Source organism: Scomber japonicus, chromosome 7, assembly GCF_027409825.1.
Source record: "Scomber japonicus isolate fScoJap1 chromosome 7, fScoJap1.pri, whole genome shotgun sequence".
NCBI classification, from domain to species: domain Eukaryota; kingdom Metazoa; phylum Chordata; class Actinopteri; order Scombriformes; family Scombridae; genus Scomber; species Scomber japonicus.
Genome location: NC_070584.1, coordinates 24,520,157 through 24,541,859, shown reverse-complemented (window position 1 = coordinate 24,541,859; position 21,703 = coordinate 24,520,157). Strand labels below are relative to the sequence as shown.

The window sequence follows — 21,703 nt, the reverse complement described above, 5'->3', positions numbered from 1 at the left end:
CAGAGGAGTAGTATTTTTGCTGGTAGTAACTTTGGATTTAGGCAAAACATTTCAAGTCATTCGACGCCAAATCATTTATAACTCTGAGATTTATAAATCTAAGTTACCATCTGTGTAATTATCATACACAAAAGTGGCTCTTTACATGCTAGGTTGCAAGTAAATTACTCAAATTTTACAGATGCTGTCCATTCTTCCCATCTGCTGTCCCACATATACACTTTAAGTATATGCTATTTTCTCACTGTCTCATTAGCTCATGTAGTTTCTAGCACTTCATATAAAACCAGACCCAGTAAAATTCAATCAAATGTCTAAACCACAGCCATACAAATGTTTGTGGGTTTTAAGCAGACTCTTAGCTATGTTTCTTTTATCAGTCCTCATTCCATCCTCACCTCACTGGGGTCATGTTATAATTCCTAAACCTAGAACAAATGCCATGAAAAGAACTGTTATGTATAGAGCCATGTTTCAGTGGAATAAGTTGCCATACTTTATTATTCAAGCTGCAAGTAAAGAACGTTTTAAAAAGCATCTAAAAAGGTTATTCTTGGGTAGAGGCCAGCAAAATATTTAATATGTATCATTGTCCTCATTCCATCCTCACCTCACTGTCTAAAATTTGCCTTAGTCACTCATGTTACTGATTCTTCCTGCTTTCAGGCCTGCAGGCTTCAGATCAAGACAGAGAGGATCTGCAGGGCCGCCTGCGCTTGGCTGAAAGCCGGGCAGAGGAGCTGGCAGAGAGTCTCAGGGCAGCCACCTCCAGCATGGAGCAGTACAGAGCCATGGCTCAGAGCCTGGAGGACTCCCTGGATAAAGAGAAACAGGTGGGGAACACTATCATGACAAAAAAAACAAAGAAACTGCTTATCCATGTTCCTCTTCTCATAAATCAACTGGCCACAAAAAGATAAAATTACCTGCATATACAAAAAAGTATGTGTGAGCTAGATGTCAGGTGTCAAATCATTTTATTTGTATATTCTAATATCACAGGTCACAAACAGACTGGCTTATTTTATTATATTAGTATTGTATTTATTGTCTGCCATTGATACTTTGACATGTTTCACATATGTCTGAACTCTTAGCATTCCCTCTTGGTATAATATTGCACATTTAGACATTTTTGAGAAGATAACTGTAATATAATGTTGCAAAATGTGTAATGTCCAGGTAACGGAGCAGGCACGCTCCTCCATTGAAACCCGTATGAAGGAGGCTGAGGAGCAGCACTGCAGGCTGCAGGAGAAGCTTCTTGATGCAGAGAAGGAGAAACAAAGTATGGAGGAGCTCAAGCACAGAGCCCTGGTCTCTCTGGAGGAGCAGGTAATCAAAGTCCCATATTATTAAGTTATGTTGCACGCATATTAAGTCCAAGTATTGCTGTACATTTTCCTTTTATATATATTAAAAAAAAAAAAAAAGTTTCACTGCTTTATTGCCCTTACAGTCTGAGACTTGTTTTTTCTTATTTTGTGTGTGTGTGTGTGTGTTAGATAAACACTTTGAGGAGGAGTCTAAGCAGTGCCCAGTCAGATCGCCAGGCGGCACTATTGCGAGTGACAGTCGCTGAAACCCAGCAGCAGCAGGCTCTACAAGACAGCCAGGATCAGGTAAGCAGCCATTACACAATTAATTGCAGAAGAGTGTAATCATGATTGGTTCTTCCTATTGGGAATTCCAAATTAGGACTAATAGGATTGCCAGTTATTGTTATTAAAATCAGCTAATTTGATGCAAATAACCATGTCTTTCCTGTCTTCATGGGAGAAATCTCTTTAGTAAAAACCACTACACTTCCCCATGTTCATATTTAGACCCAAAATATTTTCCTGGTTGGATTACATACTGTAGTCCTCAGCACAACTAGTTGTATTTCAGAGTAGAGATTCATTACAACCCTCCAAAATCTGTGTAGCTTATTAAATGTCAAGTAAATAGCCATTTCTACATCTGTCTGACATTTGGTAAAACTGCCAACCAGATGATTTGATGGATCAGGTGGTGAAAAAGAAAGTGAGCAGTAAGGCTTAGTGAAATTGGTTATCTATGGACAGATGAAATCACATCTTTTTCCTTTTCTCAAGGCTAAGCTGGCAGCTGAGGCGCAAGATAAGTATGAGCGGGAGATGATGCTTCATGCAGCAGATGTGGAGGCCCTGCAGGCTGCGAAGGCTCAGGCCCTGCAAGCTGTGGAGGTTAGACACCAACTGGAAGAGCGAGCCCAGAGGGTCCAAGCTGAGCTACTGGAGGCCAGGGTCTCCTGGGGGGAGCAGGAGAAGATCCTCAAGGTTGGTTGAAGAGCTGATTAAGTAGACAAATACAGAGTTTAAAAATGTAACAATAGGTTTTTAGATTGTATTCTGTAGTAACTCTTTACTTTATTAGTATTTATAATACTAATTAGTATTTAGTATTTTGTAATCCCTGTAGATCAACCTTTGACATAATGTGGACATCTTTTTTTTCTCATGTCCCAGGAGGAGATGTCTAAGATAGAGAACCGCCATGACGAGTTGCAGACACAGAACACTCTCCTGCACGAACAGCTCCAAACAATGAGTAGCAAGATGGCTGACAATTTACAGCGTGCTTCAAGTGAGAGTCCCATGAACATCTCCCTGACTGAAGAGGGAAAATCTCAAGACCAAGTCCTTGAGATTCTCAGGTAAGAGTCCTACACACAAAATCTGTGTCAGTAAATTTGGAAAAAGCTATCCAGTTATCCAGCCCACTTCAGGTCTTGCTCTTATACTTCCATGCTCTTCCTTGTTTTGGACATACTTATCTGTTCTCTATCACAGGTTTGTGCGTCGGGAAAAAGAGATTGCAGAGTCTCGTTTTGAGGTTGCCCAAGGGGAGAGTTTGCGTTACCGCCTGAGAGTGGAGCACCTGGAACGAGAACTGAAGGAGGTGCAGGACAGCTTGAGTGCTGCAAGGGAAAGGATGCAGGTATGTTTTTATACTCACTGATCTCACAATTACAAATAATGTTGTGTACAGCAACTATTTGTTAGATTGCTGAATTGTGGTTAGACCTTTTTTAGAAAACTGTATGTGACTTTAAGACCAATGCTCATCTGACTCAGGTGACAGCAAAGACCTTGGCTCAGCACGATGAGCTGATGAAGAAGACGGAAACTATGAGCATCCTGATGGAGTCCAACAAGATGCTGAGGGAGGAGAGGGACAAGATGGAGCAAGAGCTGCAGCAAACCCAAGCTAAGGTAACAGTTGCAGTTCTTTAAAGACTGTAGTTTACCACAACCCTGTGTGTACTCTCCTAACTACAGCAGTTCAAACTTCACTCTATTAGGGAATTATTTTCCAGTGAACCTCCCAATCTACTTTGTTTCAGTTCCTCTCATTTGTGTTTCAGGTGCAAAAGCTGGAGTCAGACATCATGCCACTGCAACAGGCGAACTCCGAACTGAGTGAGAAGAGCGGGATGCTGCAAGCAGAAAAGAAGATATTGGAAGAAGAGATCAAGCGCTGGAAGGCTCGGACCCAGGTCAGTGAATAGACTAGAAAGTAAACCAACAAAGCTTCTTATAGGAAATAGTCAAGATAAATAATAATGCTATTTTATTCCTAATGTTTTTATGTATTCATACCACTAGCTCACAGGTTTTTGTCCCGTTGTTTTAGCATTTGGTGAGCCAGCAGAAAGATTCAGATCCTGAAGAGTACAAGCGTCTTCATTCTGAGAAGGAGGCTCACCTTAAACGTATTCAGCAGCTCACTGAGGAGAGCAACAGACTTAAAGCAGACGTGACCAGGTGAGAGACTATAAATAACATAAGTGTTGAATTGTTACTGAGCAGGTTGTTACAGACCAGTCTTTTTCTCCATGCAATCTGTGCAATCTGTTTGACATCTTGAGATCTTCACCACTCAGTCCTACACAATTTCTTTGCCTTGTTCATTCATTTTCCCCATCTCTTCATTTCTCTCTACAGGAGCAATAATCTAACGGCATCCCTGCAAAGCCAGATACAGAACTTGCGTGATAACATGAGTAAGATAACTGATGAGAGGAATTCGCTAAAGAAGGAATTTGATGCCAAGAACCAGGAGCTCCTGGAGAAGGCGCGGACGATCACCCAGGTCAAGAAGATTGGACGGCGCTACAAGACTCAGTATGATGAGCTCAAAGTGGAACATGACAAGGTGCGAGCTCAGGAGCTGCTTCTATTTTTTAATCGAAAGATTTGAGAAAAAAGAGCATGGTTGTATTATACATTTCAATCCACTAGAAACAGTCAACACCACCACTGTTTGTGTTGCTTTAAGCATAATCAATATTGTCTGTCCTCCAGATGGTAGCTGAGGCCGCGGCAGGTCCATCTCAAGAAGAGGAGGCTCGTCAAGCCTCAGTTCAGGAACTGCAGAGCCTCAAAGATTCTCTGAGCCAGGCTGAATCCAAGACCAAAGAGCTGGAGGGACAGCTGGAGAACATTAACAAGGTTAGACATAACAAGTCGAGTTTGAGATAAAACATTTTACTTGGCTGTAGACTCTGTGGCCAGGCTCATGTTCCTCTCAGCCTCTTATCAGAGGCAGAGAACACTTGCATTGTGATCAGTTTGAGAAATCATGTAGCTTGAATAATTTAAGCCATTGCAAAAGTAATATTGAAACAGGCAGTAGCTAGACAGCATTAATTACTTTATCCCATCCACTGAATAAGCATGCTTATCTTTTTTCTTTTTTCTTTTTTTTTAAACATACATTAATTTTCACCATGTCTTCCTGGTCTGCCTCAGGTGGTTACAGAGCGTGAGACTGAAGCACGCAATGCCCAGGAACAGTCATCCAGGTTGCAGACAGAGCTGACCAGGCTGAGGCAGGAGCTGCAGGATAAGGCTTCCCAGGAGGACACACTGAGACAGCAGATGGCTGACAAGGAGGAAAAGACCAGGAAGGCCATCGTTTATGCCAAGCAGAAGATCAACCAGCTCATGGGTTAGAGAAGCTTACATTACCACAGATGAAACTACAATAATAATCCTTTTTTCCCCCTCAATTCTTCTCCCCATTTGCCTCTTATTGTAATGTTCCTTGTATGTTTGATTGAAATCTAAGACCAAATTAATTTATGCCCAGCCACCAAAGAGCAGTTGCAGAAGGAAAATGAGGAGCTAAAGCAGCAGCGTGAGGAGTTGGAGGTGCGAGTGAGTGCTCTCAAGTCCCAGTACGAGGGCCGTCTGAGTCGACAGGAGAGAGAACTGAGGGACCTGCGAGGTCAACAGGAGAGACAGGAGCAAAGAGACGAGCCAGCTGAGGCAGGTCCTAGTAAGGTGAGAAACTGTTTACCATGTGATCACATAAATATTTTTCTTTTAATTTTTTTACTTTTTCACTAAGTTTGAATACCCATAGAGACATTGAGTTAAGGTTGCTAAAACAAGCATAAAGCAAACTGATAATAAACAAAGCTCCCATAGTACTTTTGTTTTTATTAGTTAGCTAAACTCTCTTTGGATTTTAGTTTTGCTGCCATAAACTAGAAATGACATCAAGTTTTCAGCACTGTAAAACTTACCTAAAATACTTCAGGTTTTGTTCCTAGAGCCAAAGAGCATTTCTAAAGTCTGTTAATGCTTTGTCATGTAATGGTATGAGACAACTGCTGTTCCATGGGTGTTGCATTGAATACACAATGGATAAGTGGTCTTAAGTGGTGAAAAATATGAGACATGTCTAAGAAAGTATGTCCGGTGGTAGGTTACAAGCGTGGGTGGAACTCTACAGCATCATGACTCAAAGCACCTTGTTGATCTCCATGATGACTTTTGTCTGTCTGTCCTGATTTTAGACCCAGGAGCAGCAGAGGAGTACAGAACAGAGACAGATCAGTCTGAAGACAACCCCAGCTGCAGACAGGGGCAGGTATGATACACACCTGCAAAAGCTGCTTGTTATATATATATGTTTACTGTAGTGCAACAGAGATACATAGAAATGAATAGACCATAGTTATTCCTAGTCATTATTAGGAATCATTACTCAAGCCCCGATGTTTGTTTCTTTCAGTGCTAGCAGCTCCGAGCCTCCGACTGCCAACATTAAGCCAACACCTGTAGTGGCCACAGCCAGCAAGCAACCCGTCAACCCGGGGAACAAACCAACTCCAAGGGCAAGCATCAGGCCTATGATCACCCCAGCTACTGTACCCACCCCGACACCCACTGCTACTGTCATGCCCACCACACAGGTGGAGACCCAGGAAGGTAAGTCTAACAACAAAGCTTCAGATATGAATGTAGGAAACAGATTAGTCAAAAGGCTACTCTACTAAAGACATATGATTTAGTTATGAATCCCCCTCCAATACTGACAAAGAGTGATTCCCTCAACTATATCTTAATACTATATAATAATTCTGGTGGCTCAGTGAAGAGGTTTTTATGGTACAATATCTCGCTCTTCATTGGCTGAAACTCTTTTGCACTGATTGTGTCTCCTCTATAGCCATGCAGTCTACAGAAGGCCCACCAGTGGAGCATGTCACTGTGTACGGTAGCGCTAGTGGCTCGGTGCGCTCCGCCAGCCCCAACATCCAGACCACTTTAGCGAGCCCCATGCTAAATGTGCAGCAGACCCAGACCCAGGCCACAGCTTTTGTCCAGCCAACGCAGCAACAGAGTGTGACCCACACAGAACCGGCCAATCAGGAGCCACCACCTGTCGTAATTGAGGCGACCCCCAGCTCGCAGGTGGAATGGCCTTCAGCATCTTCTACTTCCTCTGTGTTTGGAACTGGTGAGAAACTATTTCTTTGAAGGTTTAAATGAATCAAGGTTTTTGGTGGAGAGCAATGCAACTTTTTTATACTGTTGTATTTTGAGAGATACAGAATTATTTGAAGAAACAAAACAACTAAACAGTAACCATGCCTTATCTCCAGTTTCAGCGACACCAGGAACCTCATCCATGTCCAAAAGACCTCGTGAAGAGGAGGAAAGCACCACCATGGTCACTGACACAGAGGCCTCCCAGGAGGATACCTCCAGGGCTCCTATACCCAAGAAGTTGCGCATTATCCAGAGAGTGGGTCCAGAGGTACGAAGCAGGGTTACATATAGATCTCATTAGATGTTTTTAACCATTTAAAAATTGGCGCAGTTCTTAATATGTCATGTATTTTACTCAGGAGGAGGTGCTGGCTGAGGACAGTGCTGAGGCTGAAGGAATGGTGCCAACAGACAGTCAGGACGGTGCAGAAGCCACCCAGGTCAGATATCATCTAATACAAATAAATAATACACTTCCATAATCTCTTTACTTTAAAGTGTAAAATATATTTCTGTTTTCTGTCCCCAATCTGTCATTAAGATGCTTTGGTATGATTATAGAGCACAAATAAGGCCAGGATTGTTGGCCAGGGTCATTTCAGTGGTGTTATTACTGCTGGCTATTTCTCAATAGTAACATCACTTTTTCCGTAAACCTCATTGTTGTGAGATTTACATTTTCAAATTAGCAGTTTTTTTCTTCCCCTTTTTGCTTTACCAGAGATAATGAACATGCTGCAACTACATTTTGCTTCTTACATGTGTCAGGGAAGAATTATGGCCCAAGAAATCTCTATTTACAGCTATAAATTATTTGGTCTGATGAATACAATGAAACAGGCAGGAGTTGTTAATAGTAATGTTGCTGAATTAATTTGGTAATCACTTTTTGGTATTACATGTAGCACAGCCTTTTATGGACAGTATTAGTTCTTTAGTTATTGACCAAAAGTTGTACGTGGCTCTCATTGTATCATCCTGCAGACGGAGGAGTTTCCAGCACTGGAGGACGGAGATGAGGGCACAGCTTCCCAGTCTGTCGCAATGGATCAAGAGGTTACTCTGACACAAAGTGAAACCCCTGACCCGACTCAACGGGAAGTTATCATCATCGTAACAGATACAGAGAGTGAGGAGGACCAAGAAGAGGAGGAGGAAGAGGAGGAAGAACAGGTAGAGTGTCTTTAAGGCAAAATGTATCAGTGTCGAAATTTGCTTTTGTTTCCTCCCAACTGATTTTATCACTGCCCAATACAGGACTATGAAGATGAGGAGGAAGAGGAAGACGAGGAAGAAGAAGAGGAGGAGGAAGATGAAGAAGATGAAGAGGAAGATGATGGCGGGATGGGGGATGAAGGGGAGGACAGTAACGAAGGCAGCGGGGATGGAAATGAAGCGTACGAAGGAGACGACACAGAGGTACGATTACTCTGTTCAAACATTGACCTTTTTTTTTCTTTTTTTTTACGGTCCGATACCCACAAAACTGTCACATCCAGTACAGCGCGTTAACCCTTCCCACGCTTCCAGTCAGAGGCTCACGCACTTTCCAGCTCACACTCAGTTTTTCCACTCTGTCTCTTTTCAATGTCACACTCATATTTTATCCCTCTGTCGTAACTTTCTGTCTGCATGTAGGCTGCGTGTGTGTGTGTGTGTGAGTGGGTGGGTTGGAGGGAGGGAGGGAGGGGGGGTGGGTGGGTGTGTTTGTTGATTTTAGTTGTATACCTTTTTTCTACATGTTCAGTGGGGTGAGTCAGTGTCTGCATAGGGACAGTTAACGGTCTTTTACTTATAATCTGCATGTGTGAAAGTTGTTTTGATGTGGGGAGTCTGCAAACCACCGCCCAGTTTTGTGTGTGTGTGTGTGTGTGTGTGTGTGTGAGTGTGAGAAATAATACAACTTTAAAACTTTAAAGCCAGTTGTTAGAAGAAGAAGAAAAAGAAGAAAACACATATCAGCTGACACAGTGACTGACGTTTAAATACATGCAATAAAATCTAAACTGTAGGTGTCCCCTCTGCCTTTGAGAGAAAAAAAAAACCTAGTTTTTGTAACATTTCTAAGGGTTTGCTTAAAATTTTCATCCTGGAAACTCACCTGGAAATGCAACGTTTAATCGTCCGATGAATGAGTTCATCACATGCCAATTATTTTGATAATTGAACAATCATTTTAATTATTTTTAAAAATAACTAAAATGGTTTCTGCTTCTTCAATGTGAATATTTTCTGGTGTTTTATAGCAGTGAATATCTTTGAGGTGTGGACTGTAGGACAGAACAAAAGACAAAAGTCATCAACATTTTTTTTAAAATCATTTGACTTATTGATTAGTCTGGAAAATGTATAATGAAAATAATCATTAATATGTTATAGTTGCAGCTTAAGTTTCCTCATGATAAAACATAATTATGAGGCTGTCACTGATTAGATTATGCTCACTTTATTCTCAAATTATGGGACTAGTTTTATAATTAAACAATTATTGCCATTTATTGTTTCTTATATTTTATATTTGTATTGTAATCAGGGTGTCCTTGAAAAAGGCAGCTTGCTCTCAATATAACGAAAAAAAGTAAAAGTTTGGATCATCTAAAACCTCAACTTTAAATCAACCAAATACATTTAACAGTCTCATTTGTATTTAGTATGTCCATGATGGGTTCATGATGTAATGGTTGTTTTTCCCCCTGTGCCTCTGCTGTCAAGTTGGGAAACAGCATGTGCTGTATTTTGAATGATGGTATATTACATCAGATGGAAGAAATCTTTGTGGGTTATCACTGTTTTTCCTAATTTAAATTGTGTCCGTAAAGTTTGTCAGCTAATAATGGGTTTTCAAATGATTTTTTATGGAGATATATTAATGTATTTTTACTGGAATTTCTAAACTTTTTCAAAAGGGCATTTTTGTTCCACACAAGGAGGAAATGGATCATAATGTGTGTGAGGTGCCCTGCCAGTATATCCTGGCATCCATAACGTGGGAAAACAAACCCACTGCTGATTTTATTTATTGTCCATCTTTATTTCCGTTTTCATTTTCTGTTTTGAAATTCTACTCATACTCCTTTTTCCCTTATTACTCTTGTCTTTATTATTTCCTTTTGTTCTTCCCTTTCTCAGGGAGCTGATGTAACAGACCCTGGCACAGAGACAGAAGAGAGTTTGGGGGCGTCTGACTCCACCCAGAGGCCCGCAGATTCCCAGACACCTAGCTGTAAGATCCAGGAAAGCGTGTCGAGTGCACATACGTAGACCCACCTCAAACTCTCCACTTGGGCTCACAAACTGTCCCGTCATCCAATTAGTTATCTGAGTCCTCAACGATGACTGAAAAAGATGTAATATGTTGTTGTCTGTCTGAAAGGAAGAGCGGCCCATGTGGTAGCCAAAATAAAGGTCATTTCCAACAAGGGCACATAAAGGTCGTTTTTCTTTGAAAATGAATCATAAGTTCTTAGTACATTAGACAGGTGAGGCACACATTATTAGAAGATAATATAATACATTTTTCTTGAGGGAACCTGCCAAATACTTATTCACCACAAAGACATGTATTTATTTCACCACAAAGAAAAAATCTGCTTCTATTAATTTTGTCATGTCTGCTGCTGTTTTAGTTGAGAGCAGTGCGATGGAGGTCTTTTCTACAGAGCAACCCATAACAAGCTCTGGTGCACGCATGCCCCAGTCGCCACGGAGACCAACACATCAGCTGCCCGCCCGACTGAACACCCACCCCGCCCCAACATCAGAACTGGGACCTCCTGCTCAGGTTCAGGTCTGAAAGAAAAAGGGGCAGATTTCAATGAAATAAATATTAAAAACATATTTTTTGTGGCACAGTACAATATTTAACAGTTTTGTTATATATCACAGTGTATTCCTGTTCGTCGAGTCCCTCAGCTTGCTCCTGGGATGTCCAGCAATGCTGTGAGTCACATCTGCAATTGTAGAAAATCCAAAAATACACCTTTTTAAATATACAAAATTACCTTAATTATACAAATGCTAGTGTTAAATGTTTAGTCCTGTTTAGTCCTCCAATGCTCTTCTGCCATCTCTCCCTCTGCAGCAGCACTTCTTTGATGATGATGACAGGATGGTTCCCAGCGCTCCCACTCTGGTGGTGCCACACCGCTCTGATGGTTTTGACCAGGCCATTCAGTAAGTCTCACACACACGTACACAGACAGGAAATCACTGTAGAAATTTCAGTTAAATTTGTAATAAAAGTGCTGATAATGCTGATCTGATATAATTGTGGTCATATTTTTTAGTGTAACGTCAAGTTTCTAGGATTTATTTAAGAGATTAAGTGATATTACTTTTGTGTTTAGGGCTCTCACTTTTCAAAAAGTCAAGTTGAAATGAATTTGAACTAACAAGCAATTAAGTGAGTGACTTCATAAACTATACTATGGGTCCTATGGGAGTTGGTACTGGGTTGGACGAGGTTGTAGCATTGACATTTCTCCATTTATTTTAAAGCCTCCACTGCCTCACTTGGTAAATTTGCCACCTATAGTGTTGTCCCCAAAAATACAAATTGAAGTTTAAATATAAAAAAAAAACTTCCCCTAACATTACAACAAAAGTTTAACTTTTGAATATTAAAGTGACAGCAGTAGTATTTTGTTGATAGTTTCTTTTCATGTTTTTATTTTTTTGTATAATTTTTTCTTTATATTTTCAGCTACAACTGAAGCATTAAACATAATCTTTTTATATTACATTCAGATTCAGAACTTTCATCGTGTTGCTGTCTGTACAGAATCTATCTCATGACTCTGGGTGACTGTGTGTTTTGTTTGCCAGTTCTCCACAAGTGGCCGGTGTCCCTCGCTTCCGGTTTGGCGCTTCAGAGGACATGCCACAGACCAGCTCGTCCTCGCACTCTGACCTGGGACAGCTTGCATCACAAGGAGGTACTCCACCACCACCACATTTTCTGCAGTTTCTATATAGTTTCTCTAAGTTTCCCTTTTCTTCCAACTTCAAATCAATTCTTGTGAATGTCTTCAGGTCTTGGCATGTTTGAAAGCCCCCTGTTCCTCGCATCTCATGAAGAGGACTCTGGTGGACGTAGCGTTCCCACCACACCGCTCCAAGTGTCAGCGCCAGGTATGTCTCATCACTCTGATGTGAGGAGATCTGGTCTGGTTTAGTGTTCTCATTAAAATACTCAGTTCACACTTTAAAAACATTGACAGTTTGGAGGATATTTGCAGATTTTGGAGGACTACCATATGCTCAATCAAAAATTAGCACGTTTATCTTGTTTTCATGTTCATCTCTTCCAGTAACCATCTTCTCAGAGGTTGTTCAGTCAGACGCCACGGAGCATGCCTCCCAGTCAGTTCCCATGGTGAGCACATCGACGCCGAGCCTGGTCGTGGCAGGAGCAGCCGGTTCAGGGGAGGAAAGAGATGATGTCTTCCTGGAGCCAGACACTGATAGGTGAGACTCACTCCTCTGTTTTTTTTTTTTAAATGTTTTTTTGATTTTTTGCTGCTGTTGAATGTCAGCCCCATCGTCCTTGTTTTCCTCCCTTTCAACTACAGCATTATTCCTCTATGTAGTATTTCTTTTCAGTAGTTGTCGGTTTAATTTGAAATGTAATCCTGTCTATGAATATGTTGCTTTTTCCACGGTTAATATCAATAGCTGTATCAAATTTTAAAACTTTTTTTTTAAATTAACCAAAAATTGTCAGGTTTGTCTTGGGATTTTCTTGCTTCACTGCATGATTACATAATTTGTTCAGATAGCATGTATTTTACGTGTTGCCATGTTTCCTCCAGGCCCAGTTCAGAAGCATCAGTGGATCCTGTGGTGTCTCAGGGTGATATGGAGGAGTCAAGCCAGCCGTCTGACAAGTCTAACCTCCCCTCCACCAGCCAGGAGCCCTCTTCCAGCTCTGCAGGTAGAGTTGCCTCATGACTTGGCAGCTTCCTTACATAAACTTCATATATAATTTCTGTATTAAGTTCAGTTTTGATTGCTGTGGTGTTTTTCTAGATACGAGCAGTGCTCCACCTAAACCCTCCAGACCTGGATCCAGCAGACAGCTGCAGCGTTGGCCAGAGAGCCGCGGTGGGCGCATGAAGAGAGGAGGTAACTACTACTATAAATATTTGAAAGCACATGCACACAAATGATGTATAAATCTAACATTCTATCATTTTGGCTGCTCATTTCCAGCTCAATACAACAAAATGGTATAGTTGTGCAAAATGGCTTGAAAAAATCCCTTCTCCTCTTCTATAATGATACAAAGCATATAATAAAATAATGTCAAATATATTGAGATCTTTCTTCTATTTAACCCTGCTTTGTGTGATATCACATGAATCACGATCTCTCAAATGAAAGGAGAAGCTGAACAAACTCTGCAATGTACAAAATTCACTATTGAATAGTGGTGAAAAGAAATGGTGGTAGACCATGACCAGTAAAGAAAAACAAAAACATCATCAGAGTTTTAAAAAAAAAAAAGCTGCGTCAATATAGAAAGACGCATTTCCTTCCTGGAAAAACTCATTTTCAGCACAAGCTGAGTCAAGCTGAGTTGGCACAGAATTCATGCACATGGTCCACTTAGCTTTCTTGAGTGAGTGAGCATTCGCTGTGGCAAAAACACAGTTTGATATTAAAATGTCAGCCTTAAACAGGATTGTGGTGTGGAGGAAAAATACAATTGACTCAATGTTTTGGTTGGAGATGCTTTCTGACTTTGGAATGTTGTTAGGGCACACCAGTCTGGTCTAATCAATAAGTGAAGACATTTTTCACTGTTTTTATGTTCACACCACAATCAGCAGCATAAACCAAGACACAGTAGAGGAGGCTTTCACACAGACTTGTATAATAACATTGCATCTTTATTGCAAACCAAATAAAAAGTTACACATTTCATCCTTAATGTTTCAGAATTAATAATAAAATATTACATTTCTTTAAAAATTGCATGCTTGAAAAATAGCACTGAATGTTAAGCCACTTAGTTTTTAACCAGCAATAATGTTGTCCGCACGAATCCTGACGAAGCTCTTTTTTAATTTTAATTACCCAATCATGGCACTTAATGAACACAGTATCAGTCAAAAGTTTGAACCTTCAAATGGGTCCAAACTTTTCACTGGTATTGTGTATTGTGCATTATAAAACATGAATTCTTTCAATCATCATATTTCACATTTTATACAGCCACTGCACATCATTTTTACACCAGTATAGCAGGCTTTGTCTTAAAAAGCTTTTTATATTCCAACAGGTCAAGCATTTCCCTCTCGGGGGGGAAACGGGAGACGATTCGCCAGATGAAGCACTAAAACTGGACAAACATGACTGCAGAACTTGTCATTCCCCCTAGAACCACATTATACATTTTCTTTTTCAATCTGAGTGTTCAGCTTCTATATTCAGTCATGATAATGTTCACTTGCTCTGAAGCCTGTTGTGTTTTTTTGTTTTTTAAATGTACTTAGAAAGTACCTTTTCTAATCAGTCCATGCTGAAGCAATGTGTTTTATGAAGAATGTAATAAACTTTAAAAAAACATGAAAATGTGGAAGACTATTTCTTTTGAACTGTCTGGTATTCAGGTGTTCAGACTTTCTTTGGGCATTTGAAGACGTCGTTGCTCTGAGGTGACGTACTGGGTTTAGGGGCAGGGGCGACAACGGGACGTGCAGCATCCATCCTGATGTTGTAGGATTTGGCTGTAAAAGAAACAGAAGAGACCGTGAATTAGGTTTTGCATTCATGAAAGATGTGTAAGATGTCATTTTTCATTTTTAAGTTCCAAGAGTTCTGACTTCAACTTTTACAGATGTCAACTTGGACAACTCTGGCTACAAAAGGACCTGAATTTTAAGGGCCGTTGTTTCTGGAATGATTTAAATGATGGTAAGCCCCTCCTGATGTACATATCTGTAGAGTTATTATTTAAAACTATAGGTATCATTATTAAAATGGAACCGCAAGTACAGTTACTGTGTAATAAACTTGATGGACACCGCCCTCAATGACCTTTACATCTGCCCAATCCCCCACCCCACCCAGATACACACACCCAGACACACATGGTCCTCGTTAGGCGTTTCAGACACTTTGAATGAGAATAACAGACAAGTGAAGGATGGTTTTGTTCTTTTGAGAAATAGAGATGATCAACCATAAAAGCATAATGGCTAATTGAAGACATCAAATTTTGGGAGGTGGGGTTGAGCTAATCCAAAATATGGCTGGTATTTCTTTTGTAATGATCTTGGGAATTTGAATACTGGAACACTTAAAAATAGATAAATCTTAATACAAAATAAATACATTTAGAGTTAATGTCCAGTACTGGTATATCTTAACTTACTTTTAGAGAAGACGTAGTATTTGTATCCCTCTGGTTCTCTGGTGGTCGGGATAGACACAGCAGCTGTGATGGTGGAGGGGAAACCTGTCCAGGATTTCCTGATGCTGATTGTTGGCCCTAAGAGAGACACTGGAAACAAAACGGTTGCATTTTAAATGATGAATAGAATATTCTTTCATGCTTTTGCAAATTTGAGTGGTTATTTTCTCTCTCTCTTTTTTACATCTTTCTGTCCAAACTCACAGTTCAACAGTTGCAGTCTCATAAACAGCACATTTGTTTCCACTTGCCAATTATTTACAAGATGGACCTTGTTGCCCCTCTCAACTCACCAAAGCATGAGTCATTTTTTCAGAGAACTACATGTGTTGTAACTCAAATAAAGCATGTTTATGAGTTCAGGCCTATCTGTTAAAATGCTCAGCAAACACCCTGTACACACATCAGTTACATTTACACAATCTGCATTTCAACCATTGTTTAGATGTGATCTGATAGCATATACTAGAAATGGGGGTATATAAATGAAAGTTAAAATGCATTAATGTAACAGTGGAATATATTTTTTTTGTTTTTATATATTTTTTTAAATTATTGGCCTACCTGCTTGTCGAGCCAATCGGTTACGGACTGTGGTAATGGTGTACTGCTGGACTTTCCTGCCACATGTTGGACTGGTACCAAACTGGTATGAGTATTTCTGGACCGATCCCCCTGAAACAATCAATAGTTAGTCTAAGAATCCATCAATTGAGAACATTGGTATGATATACACATAACAGCAATTGATAAAACTAGAAAGAAAGCTAGGTAGTGAAAAAACATGTCTGTCAAGCAGTTCATCACCTCTCTTGAAGAAGTAGACTGCCTCTCTCCTCCGACGATATTGAGGCACAGACAGAGCAGCTGTGATGTGGCCCCGAAGCCCATCAAAGCCTGATTCAATTAATTTTGGATATCCACTGTCGACAACATCATTTTCATATCTCCAGTACCGGTTTCCCTGCAAACCAAACCAAAACATTCAACTTCTGGGAACAAAAATTGATCAGTTCAGCAAGGTTAAAAAAAATATATAAATGAATAGATAAATAAATATTCTGAATTTCAGATTTGTCAAATGGTTCAGATGAGATAACAACAATTACCTTGAAGATGTATGTTTTCCCCTGGCAGTTGCAACGGGTAAATACAGTGTCAATGGGGGATGGGACGCCCCACACTTGTGTGATGCTACGGGCAGGACCCGGCACCCTGTTACTATCCAGAAACCAGAAGTAGTGCCCTGTGAAGCAATATTACATGTATCAGACTAGTCCACCCACATACAAGATCACTTTAAGAGCCTCTTCACACATTCAAAGATGAAAAATAATACTCTGCTTTGAATAATAATTTGTGTCTGATATGTTTTTTTCCACAGAGAAATTCAATTAAGTCAAAAGAAAATCTGCTTTTGGTGTCAACAGGGGACATTGTTGCATGTAACATTGCATCACTAACAACAAGTTGTGATGTCTCAAATCATGCTTGTACATACTCAGATTTAAGGTGAGCACAGAACAAAATATTTTCCTCACTGAGCAAAATATGGAAACTTGTATATTAATTAACTTGTATTTGGATTAAAGCATGACAAAATTGTTAGATCAATGACTGTGAATTCACTGAATATCAGCTTACTGCCACCAACCTCTGAAAACTGCTATTGTGCCATTACTCAATGTGGTGACTGCACTGACCGGCCGTCCGCTACACAGATTTGTATCGTTGCTGTCATCTGGGAAAAAAAGGACACGTTTGTGAGAAAAACATGCAAGAAAACAAAGTAACTATACGGTCTCAGATTGGTTTAGTAAGAGCGTTAAATGGGATTTTTATATTCCAGGGCCTTCAGGGACTTTTCCTGCACTGTCAACTTTTGTCTATTCTTTAAGTTTTATTTCCAATTTCAAAGGACAACATGATTCATTTACAATGTGAGAACAGCCATCTCTGTCACTTAATATAGAGAAACTATTCTTTGAAGCTCATAAACAGGCTGTGACCAGTCATAAATATGTACCAGAAACTAGAGGTCTTCAGATTTGCATCAGAGTAACTCATGAAAAATAGATCTCAGTATCGCCTACAGGAAAGAAATTACATTACTCACTGAAATGAAATTTACCCTCTGATTATTAACATAAATCATTATTTGGGGTCATTTCTTTTCTAGGGATGTTGTGGAGAGGATCTGGATCAATGCTAAAACATTCCTTACCTCCTTGGTAGTCTCTAGGGTTGTCTACATTCAGAGTTTGTGAAGGATCCACAGGCTTTGTGTCAGGTTTGGAGATGGGTTTAGATGGAGTCGGTTTAGTCGGAAGTGGCTTGCGTGGGACAGGTTTGACCTGAGGTTTTGAGGTGGGTTCAGATGGTTGGGGCTTAGTTGGTTCTGGGGTGACTTGTAGTGGATCAGCAGTGGTTTCTCCTGGCGTGGCATCATCTTTCGTGTCATCCTGTGGTGCATCTGTGATTAAGGGAACGTGGGTTGTCAGGGAATCAAGCTCTGGTGCTGGAGAACCATCTGTGGAGGGATCTTGAAGGTCTGGCAGAGAAGAGGAAGGGTCTGTTGTGGCGTCCCCAGAGTCACCTTCAGTACCATCTGGCTCTGGGTTTGAAGTGGTTCCCTCTGGGATGGGTGTTGAGTCCAGCGTTATAGAGGCAGAGGTGGTGGCAACCTGAGAGTCTTCTGAGCCTGTGGAGGAGTCCTGTTTGAGCTCTGTGGTTACTGAAGCCACAGGTGGGTCGGATGTGGTGGTGGGGGCTTCAGTTGGATCTGTATCCTCTGCCTGCACTTCTGGCTCTGGCTCTGGCTCTGGGGGGTTAGCTGTGGGATCAGGGTCTGTTTGGGGTGCTGAGGTTGTAGTAGGCTGGCTAGAGACATCCTGAACTTCTGTGGAGGCTGGAGGAAGAGTTGTTCCTGAGTCAGGCAAGCTGGTCGTCTCAGCATCACTTACATCTGGAAGTGGACAAACATAAGTACAAACTGTGTTATTAAAGTTGAATCAAATAACGAAACTCTTATTTAAGTACAATTTTAAGGTATTTATGCTTAAGTATTTCCATTTTATGCTGCTTTATATTTTAACCCCACTACATCAGAGGGGAAATGGATGGATCCACAATGAATGGAGGACTTTTTATTGTAACACAGTAGTTTTACTGCATAATGTTGCTACTTTAAGGGTGTCAATACTTCTTACAGCACTGCTCGAGTGTGAAGCATGTTGATAAATTATTAAATTATGGACAGCATGTACAGAAGTGTGACAAAGTAGAGGAAAAACTTGAATATATATGTGTAGAAACATGACAAATGCAGATGCTTCCATAGAGAGATTGAGGGGTCGTTGTATGGTTTGATGATTATGAAAATGATGTGAATTATACACTAATACTGTCACTGCTGAAAAATAGAGCTCCAGAGTCTTGGAGAATCTATAAAGAGTTGTAAAGCTGTTCTGGTATCTGGTGGTAAAACAAGTGTATTTGTTCTTTTAATCTGTCTGTATGTTCCTGCCAGGTAATCCCACATATCACATACCTGCACTCTCAGTGGGAGCTTCTCCATTGGCCTGTGTGGTAACTTGATCCAGCGGGTCAGCAGTAGAGGGTCCACCGCCACTGGTGCTTTCGGGGGTAGGACTTACCAATGGATCCTCACCATCACTGAGATCATCTTGTGGATATGATGATGGACTGGCCATCGGAAGTGTATTATAGTCATCTGTGGGAAAATAAGCCAAAATCAAATAATATGAATGTGACTTAGACAGATATTTTAACCAAAACTGCTGTTCTTTAAAAAGTATGTTATATTTTCTAGTGTTACTTAAGCATGAACATCACTCAGATGGTGACATCCCGGAGAGAAATGTCATGAAACGTCTTTCTCCTGAGAGAGAAGTAACAAATGCAAAAGTATCTCCACCCACTAATTTGCTCCAAGCCAACTCCTGAATTAAAACCTCTAAGAAAATGTTCTGTCATTCTCTCTTGGCCACATTTGGTGCTTTCCTCTCTTGTGACTGAGCCTGTGCCCGTTACCCTCCCACACTCTTCACAACAGTGCTTCCTTGTGTTTCTGTTGGCCAGTGAGGTTTGTGCTCTTGGCTTGTTCTGGTGAGACTTGGCCTCCAAACAAACCACAAGAGCCGCAATGTGGCTGTCAACCATAAACATCTTCCTGCCGTCCTCTTGACATATGCCTTATTAAATGAATTTAGTTCAGTTCATAATAATTATTTAAGTTATTTCAAACAACTTATTCGAGTACAGTTCAGAGAGCATTGGTTTCTGTTGCAATTTATTTAATATATGTGAAATATATTTTTGTATAGTATAGTTCATTTTTAAAAAGTATACTCACCATAATTGAATGGTGGCTCTGTTGCTTCATTCAGTGGTGGCTCTGTGTAAATATTCATAAATTAAGATTAGAGGACTAACCATGAAAAAAAACATTTTACATCCTAAATGACTGAAAATGAAGTGAAGAAAAATCAAAACCTCTTGCCAAAACAAATATACCTGTGGGTTTGTTATGGTTTACATTATTGCATGGTGCTGCTACATTGGCTGCTCCATTGATTTTTTCTGTGGTAATTATGAAGACAGAAAATATTGTCAAACATAACCCAATGCTTCAGTGCAGATTACTGCATGCAGTGCATGCTACTCCACATGCTGGTGGACATGCAGGCTGTTTTTGGCTGATATCAGACAGAATTGTCAACTCGGTGGAGTGGGCGGATTCAAAGGTCTGAACCCAGGCAAAAGCTGTTTGATATTTGATGTCAATATTTGTAACAGCTCATCCTGACACTATTAGTCAGCCTCGTTGTTCATGCAAGTGAAGTAATCTCAGATTGCAATAATTGTAATTCTTGCATAATGGTAGAGCTGAGAGAGGTGAGGGCTGATTTTGACATGCAGCCTTTCACTCATACGACATCTAATACATTTGGTGGTCATGTATCAAATGATATAAATCAAAACACTAAATTAAGATGTATGACCACCTAGCTTTTTTTCTTTAACTTTAATCTTTAACTTCATCAGGGCAGTAAGTATCATGAAGATACGACTACTTTATACACTGTAAAGGTAATCTGTGGTCTTTAACATGCAAAAAGACACACACACACACACACACAGTCATGCTGAATGTATGCTGGAGAAAACTTGCCTTCTGCATCACAGTGTTCCTTGAAATCTGAACAACACTGCTTGAACTTGACGCAATCAGGGTCGCAGGTACACCGCCGGCCTCTCTTAAAGGATTCTCCACACCGACCTTGACATGAGTGTTCTGTGGCACAACAAACATGTACAGTGAGTTTACACAGTGCAGATTCTCCTATATAGATTTGATTTCATTTAGGCAACGGTGTATGTATATGTAAGACTGCAATCTGACAGACAGGGATTGTTTGAAAATCAATGAAGCTGAAAATCAATGATAACATCACTGGTGCATAAGAAATAAGACTGATATGGAGGCACTTTAGATTAGTGATGTAAAAACGTGTTATGAGTAACTCCAGATGTTGATGATACATATCAGTGTTGTAGGTTGAGATAAACAGAGTAAATATTGGTTGCTCTAGCAAAACCACAAAGTTATAACTATACTGGGAGAGAAAAAGTCTCACCTGTGGTGCATTGTGATTCAAAGTCATCACAGCATTCACCATAACTCAGGCAGGTATAGTCACACTGGCAGTCATAACCTCTGTAGTATTCACCACCACATCGTCCTTTGCAGCTTGCTGTTTATGAGAAAGAGCACATGGAAAAAGTGTTAGAGAGGGACATACACTGTGGAAAATCAGATGGAATTAGTGCTTTAGAAATTAGCGTCATTTCTTCCAACAATAACATGGTCTACTCAAGCATGTAGTCTGAACTGCTGCCAGAAATTGATTTTTGAAGTCACATTGACAGAAGTTCCATCTCTGGTAAATAATTGTTAACATAGTAAACATGAATTAGTACAAACACAGCAAACACACACACATCATCATTAAAAACATCTTGTTTTGCACCTGCATACGTCTAAAAGTCTGCTGCAGAGAATTATAATCAGTTAAAAGTTGTTCTGTGTAATAGAAATATGTCACAAATACTCACTCTGAGCAGCACTAAAAGTCACAGCACAAGCCGCAAAAATAACAGAGTAAAATACTGTGGAAGGCATCCTCCTTGAAAACCTGAAACTGAACATAAGACACAAAAATTGAATTAATCAGATTCCAGCTGCATGAGTGTATCACCGCCTATGACTGAAACTCCTGAGATAAACACAAGTGTACCTACCTTGGTTGAGCCTCTGTGTCTAAATCCTGCTGAAAGTTTGACTCCAGCTCCTTTTAAAGGGCTGAGAGAGGTCAGCTGACTTCCCAATAATTGTCGTATCCGGTCTAATTAAAAGTGTGATGATCTCACAGGCTGTATGTAGGGAGGATCCTCCAGT

The 21,703-nt window shown here is 40.3% G+C and overlaps 2 protein-coding genes across 3 annotated transcripts in view; one reads left to right on the top strand and one right to left on the bottom strand.

Moving 5' to 3' along the window:
- Positions 1-14,226, top strand: part of tprb (translocated promoter region b, nuclear basket protein) — a 22,954-nt gene extending 8,728 nt beyond the window's left edge. The window contains exons 22-51 of the mRNA XM_053322645.1: positions 667-833; positions 1,183-1,335; positions 1,506-1,622; positions 2,097-2,300; positions 2,490-2,677; positions 2,814-2,961; positions 3,099-3,236; positions 3,389-3,520; positions 3,658-3,788; positions 3,969-4,179; positions 4,329-4,475; positions 4,776-4,974; positions 5,116-5,309; positions 5,828-5,901; positions 6,046-6,242; positions 6,484-6,774; positions 6,920-7,074; positions 7,166-7,246; positions 7,791-7,979; positions 8,064-8,225; positions 9,936-10,029; positions 10,433-10,593; positions 10,692-10,745; positions 10,888-10,979; positions 11,631-11,740; positions 11,838-11,936; positions 12,116-12,272; positions 12,617-12,738; positions 12,834-12,929; positions 14,089-14,226. Coding sequence (XP_053178620.1) covers positions 667-833; positions 1,183-1,335; positions 1,506-1,622; positions 2,097-2,300; positions 2,490-2,677; positions 2,814-2,961; positions 3,099-3,236; positions 3,389-3,520; positions 3,658-3,788; positions 3,969-4,179; positions 4,329-4,475; positions 4,776-4,974; positions 5,116-5,309; positions 5,828-5,901; positions 6,046-6,242; positions 6,484-6,774; positions 6,920-7,074; positions 7,166-7,246; positions 7,791-7,979; positions 8,064-8,225; positions 9,936-10,029; positions 10,433-10,593; positions 10,692-10,745; positions 10,888-10,979; positions 11,631-11,740; positions 11,838-11,936; positions 12,116-12,272; positions 12,617-12,738; positions 12,834-12,929; positions 14,089-14,138 — 4,313 coding nt within the window. The 3' untranslated portion in view covers positions 14,139-14,226. The remainder of the gene's footprint in view (positions 1-666; positions 834-1,182; positions 1,336-1,505; positions 1,623-2,096; positions 2,301-2,489; positions 2,678-2,813; positions 2,962-3,098; positions 3,237-3,388; positions 3,521-3,657; positions 3,789-3,968; positions 4,180-4,328; positions 4,476-4,775; positions 4,975-5,115; positions 5,310-5,827; positions 5,902-6,045; positions 6,243-6,483; positions 6,775-6,919; positions 7,075-7,165; positions 7,247-7,790; positions 7,980-8,063; positions 8,226-9,935; positions 10,030-10,432; positions 10,594-10,691; positions 10,746-10,887; positions 10,980-11,630; positions 11,741-11,837; positions 11,937-12,115; positions 12,273-12,616; positions 12,739-12,833; positions 12,930-14,088) is intronic.
- prg4b (proteoglycan 4b) lies at positions 13,676-21,703 on the bottom strand. 2 transcript variants are annotated; one of them, XM_053322621.1, is made up of 13 exons: positions 21,547-21,703; positions 21,361-21,446; positions 20,883-20,999; positions 20,417-20,539; positions 19,598-19,639; positions 18,773-18,955; positions 17,447-18,187; positions 16,877-16,963; positions 16,332-16,468; positions 16,030-16,186; positions 15,787-15,897; positions 15,184-15,312; positions 13,676-14,536 (listed from the first exon to the last, which is right to left on the bottom strand). In XM_053322621.1, the coding sequence occupies exons 2-13, from the start codon at positions 21,425-21,427 to the stop codon at positions 14,424-14,426; spliced, it is 2,007 nt and encodes a 668-aa protein (XP_053178596.1). In that variant the 5' UTR covers positions 21,428-21,446; positions 21,547-21,703; the 3' UTR covers positions 13,676-14,423. The 2 variants fall into 2 exon arrangements, with proteins under 2 accessions (XP_053178596.1, XP_053178597.1); XM_053322622.1 differs by lacking the exon at positions 19,598-19,639 and having other exon boundaries at positions 21,547-21,702.

Bases quoted from the DNA above. Each gene is read 5' to 3' on its own strand.
- prg4b (XM_053322621.1), bottom strand. From the start codon at position 21,427: ATGCCTTCCACAGTATTTTACTCTGTTATTTTTGCGGCTTGTGCTGTG. The intron at 18,188-18,772 runs GTATGTGATATG...GTCCACTTCCAG, and splicing joins AGCTCCCACTGAGAGTGCAG to ATGTAAGTGATGCTGAGACG. The intron at 16,187-16,331 runs GTAATTGTTGTT...TTTGGTTTGCAG, and splicing joins GGAAAACATACATCTTCAAG to GGAAACCGGTACTGGAGATA.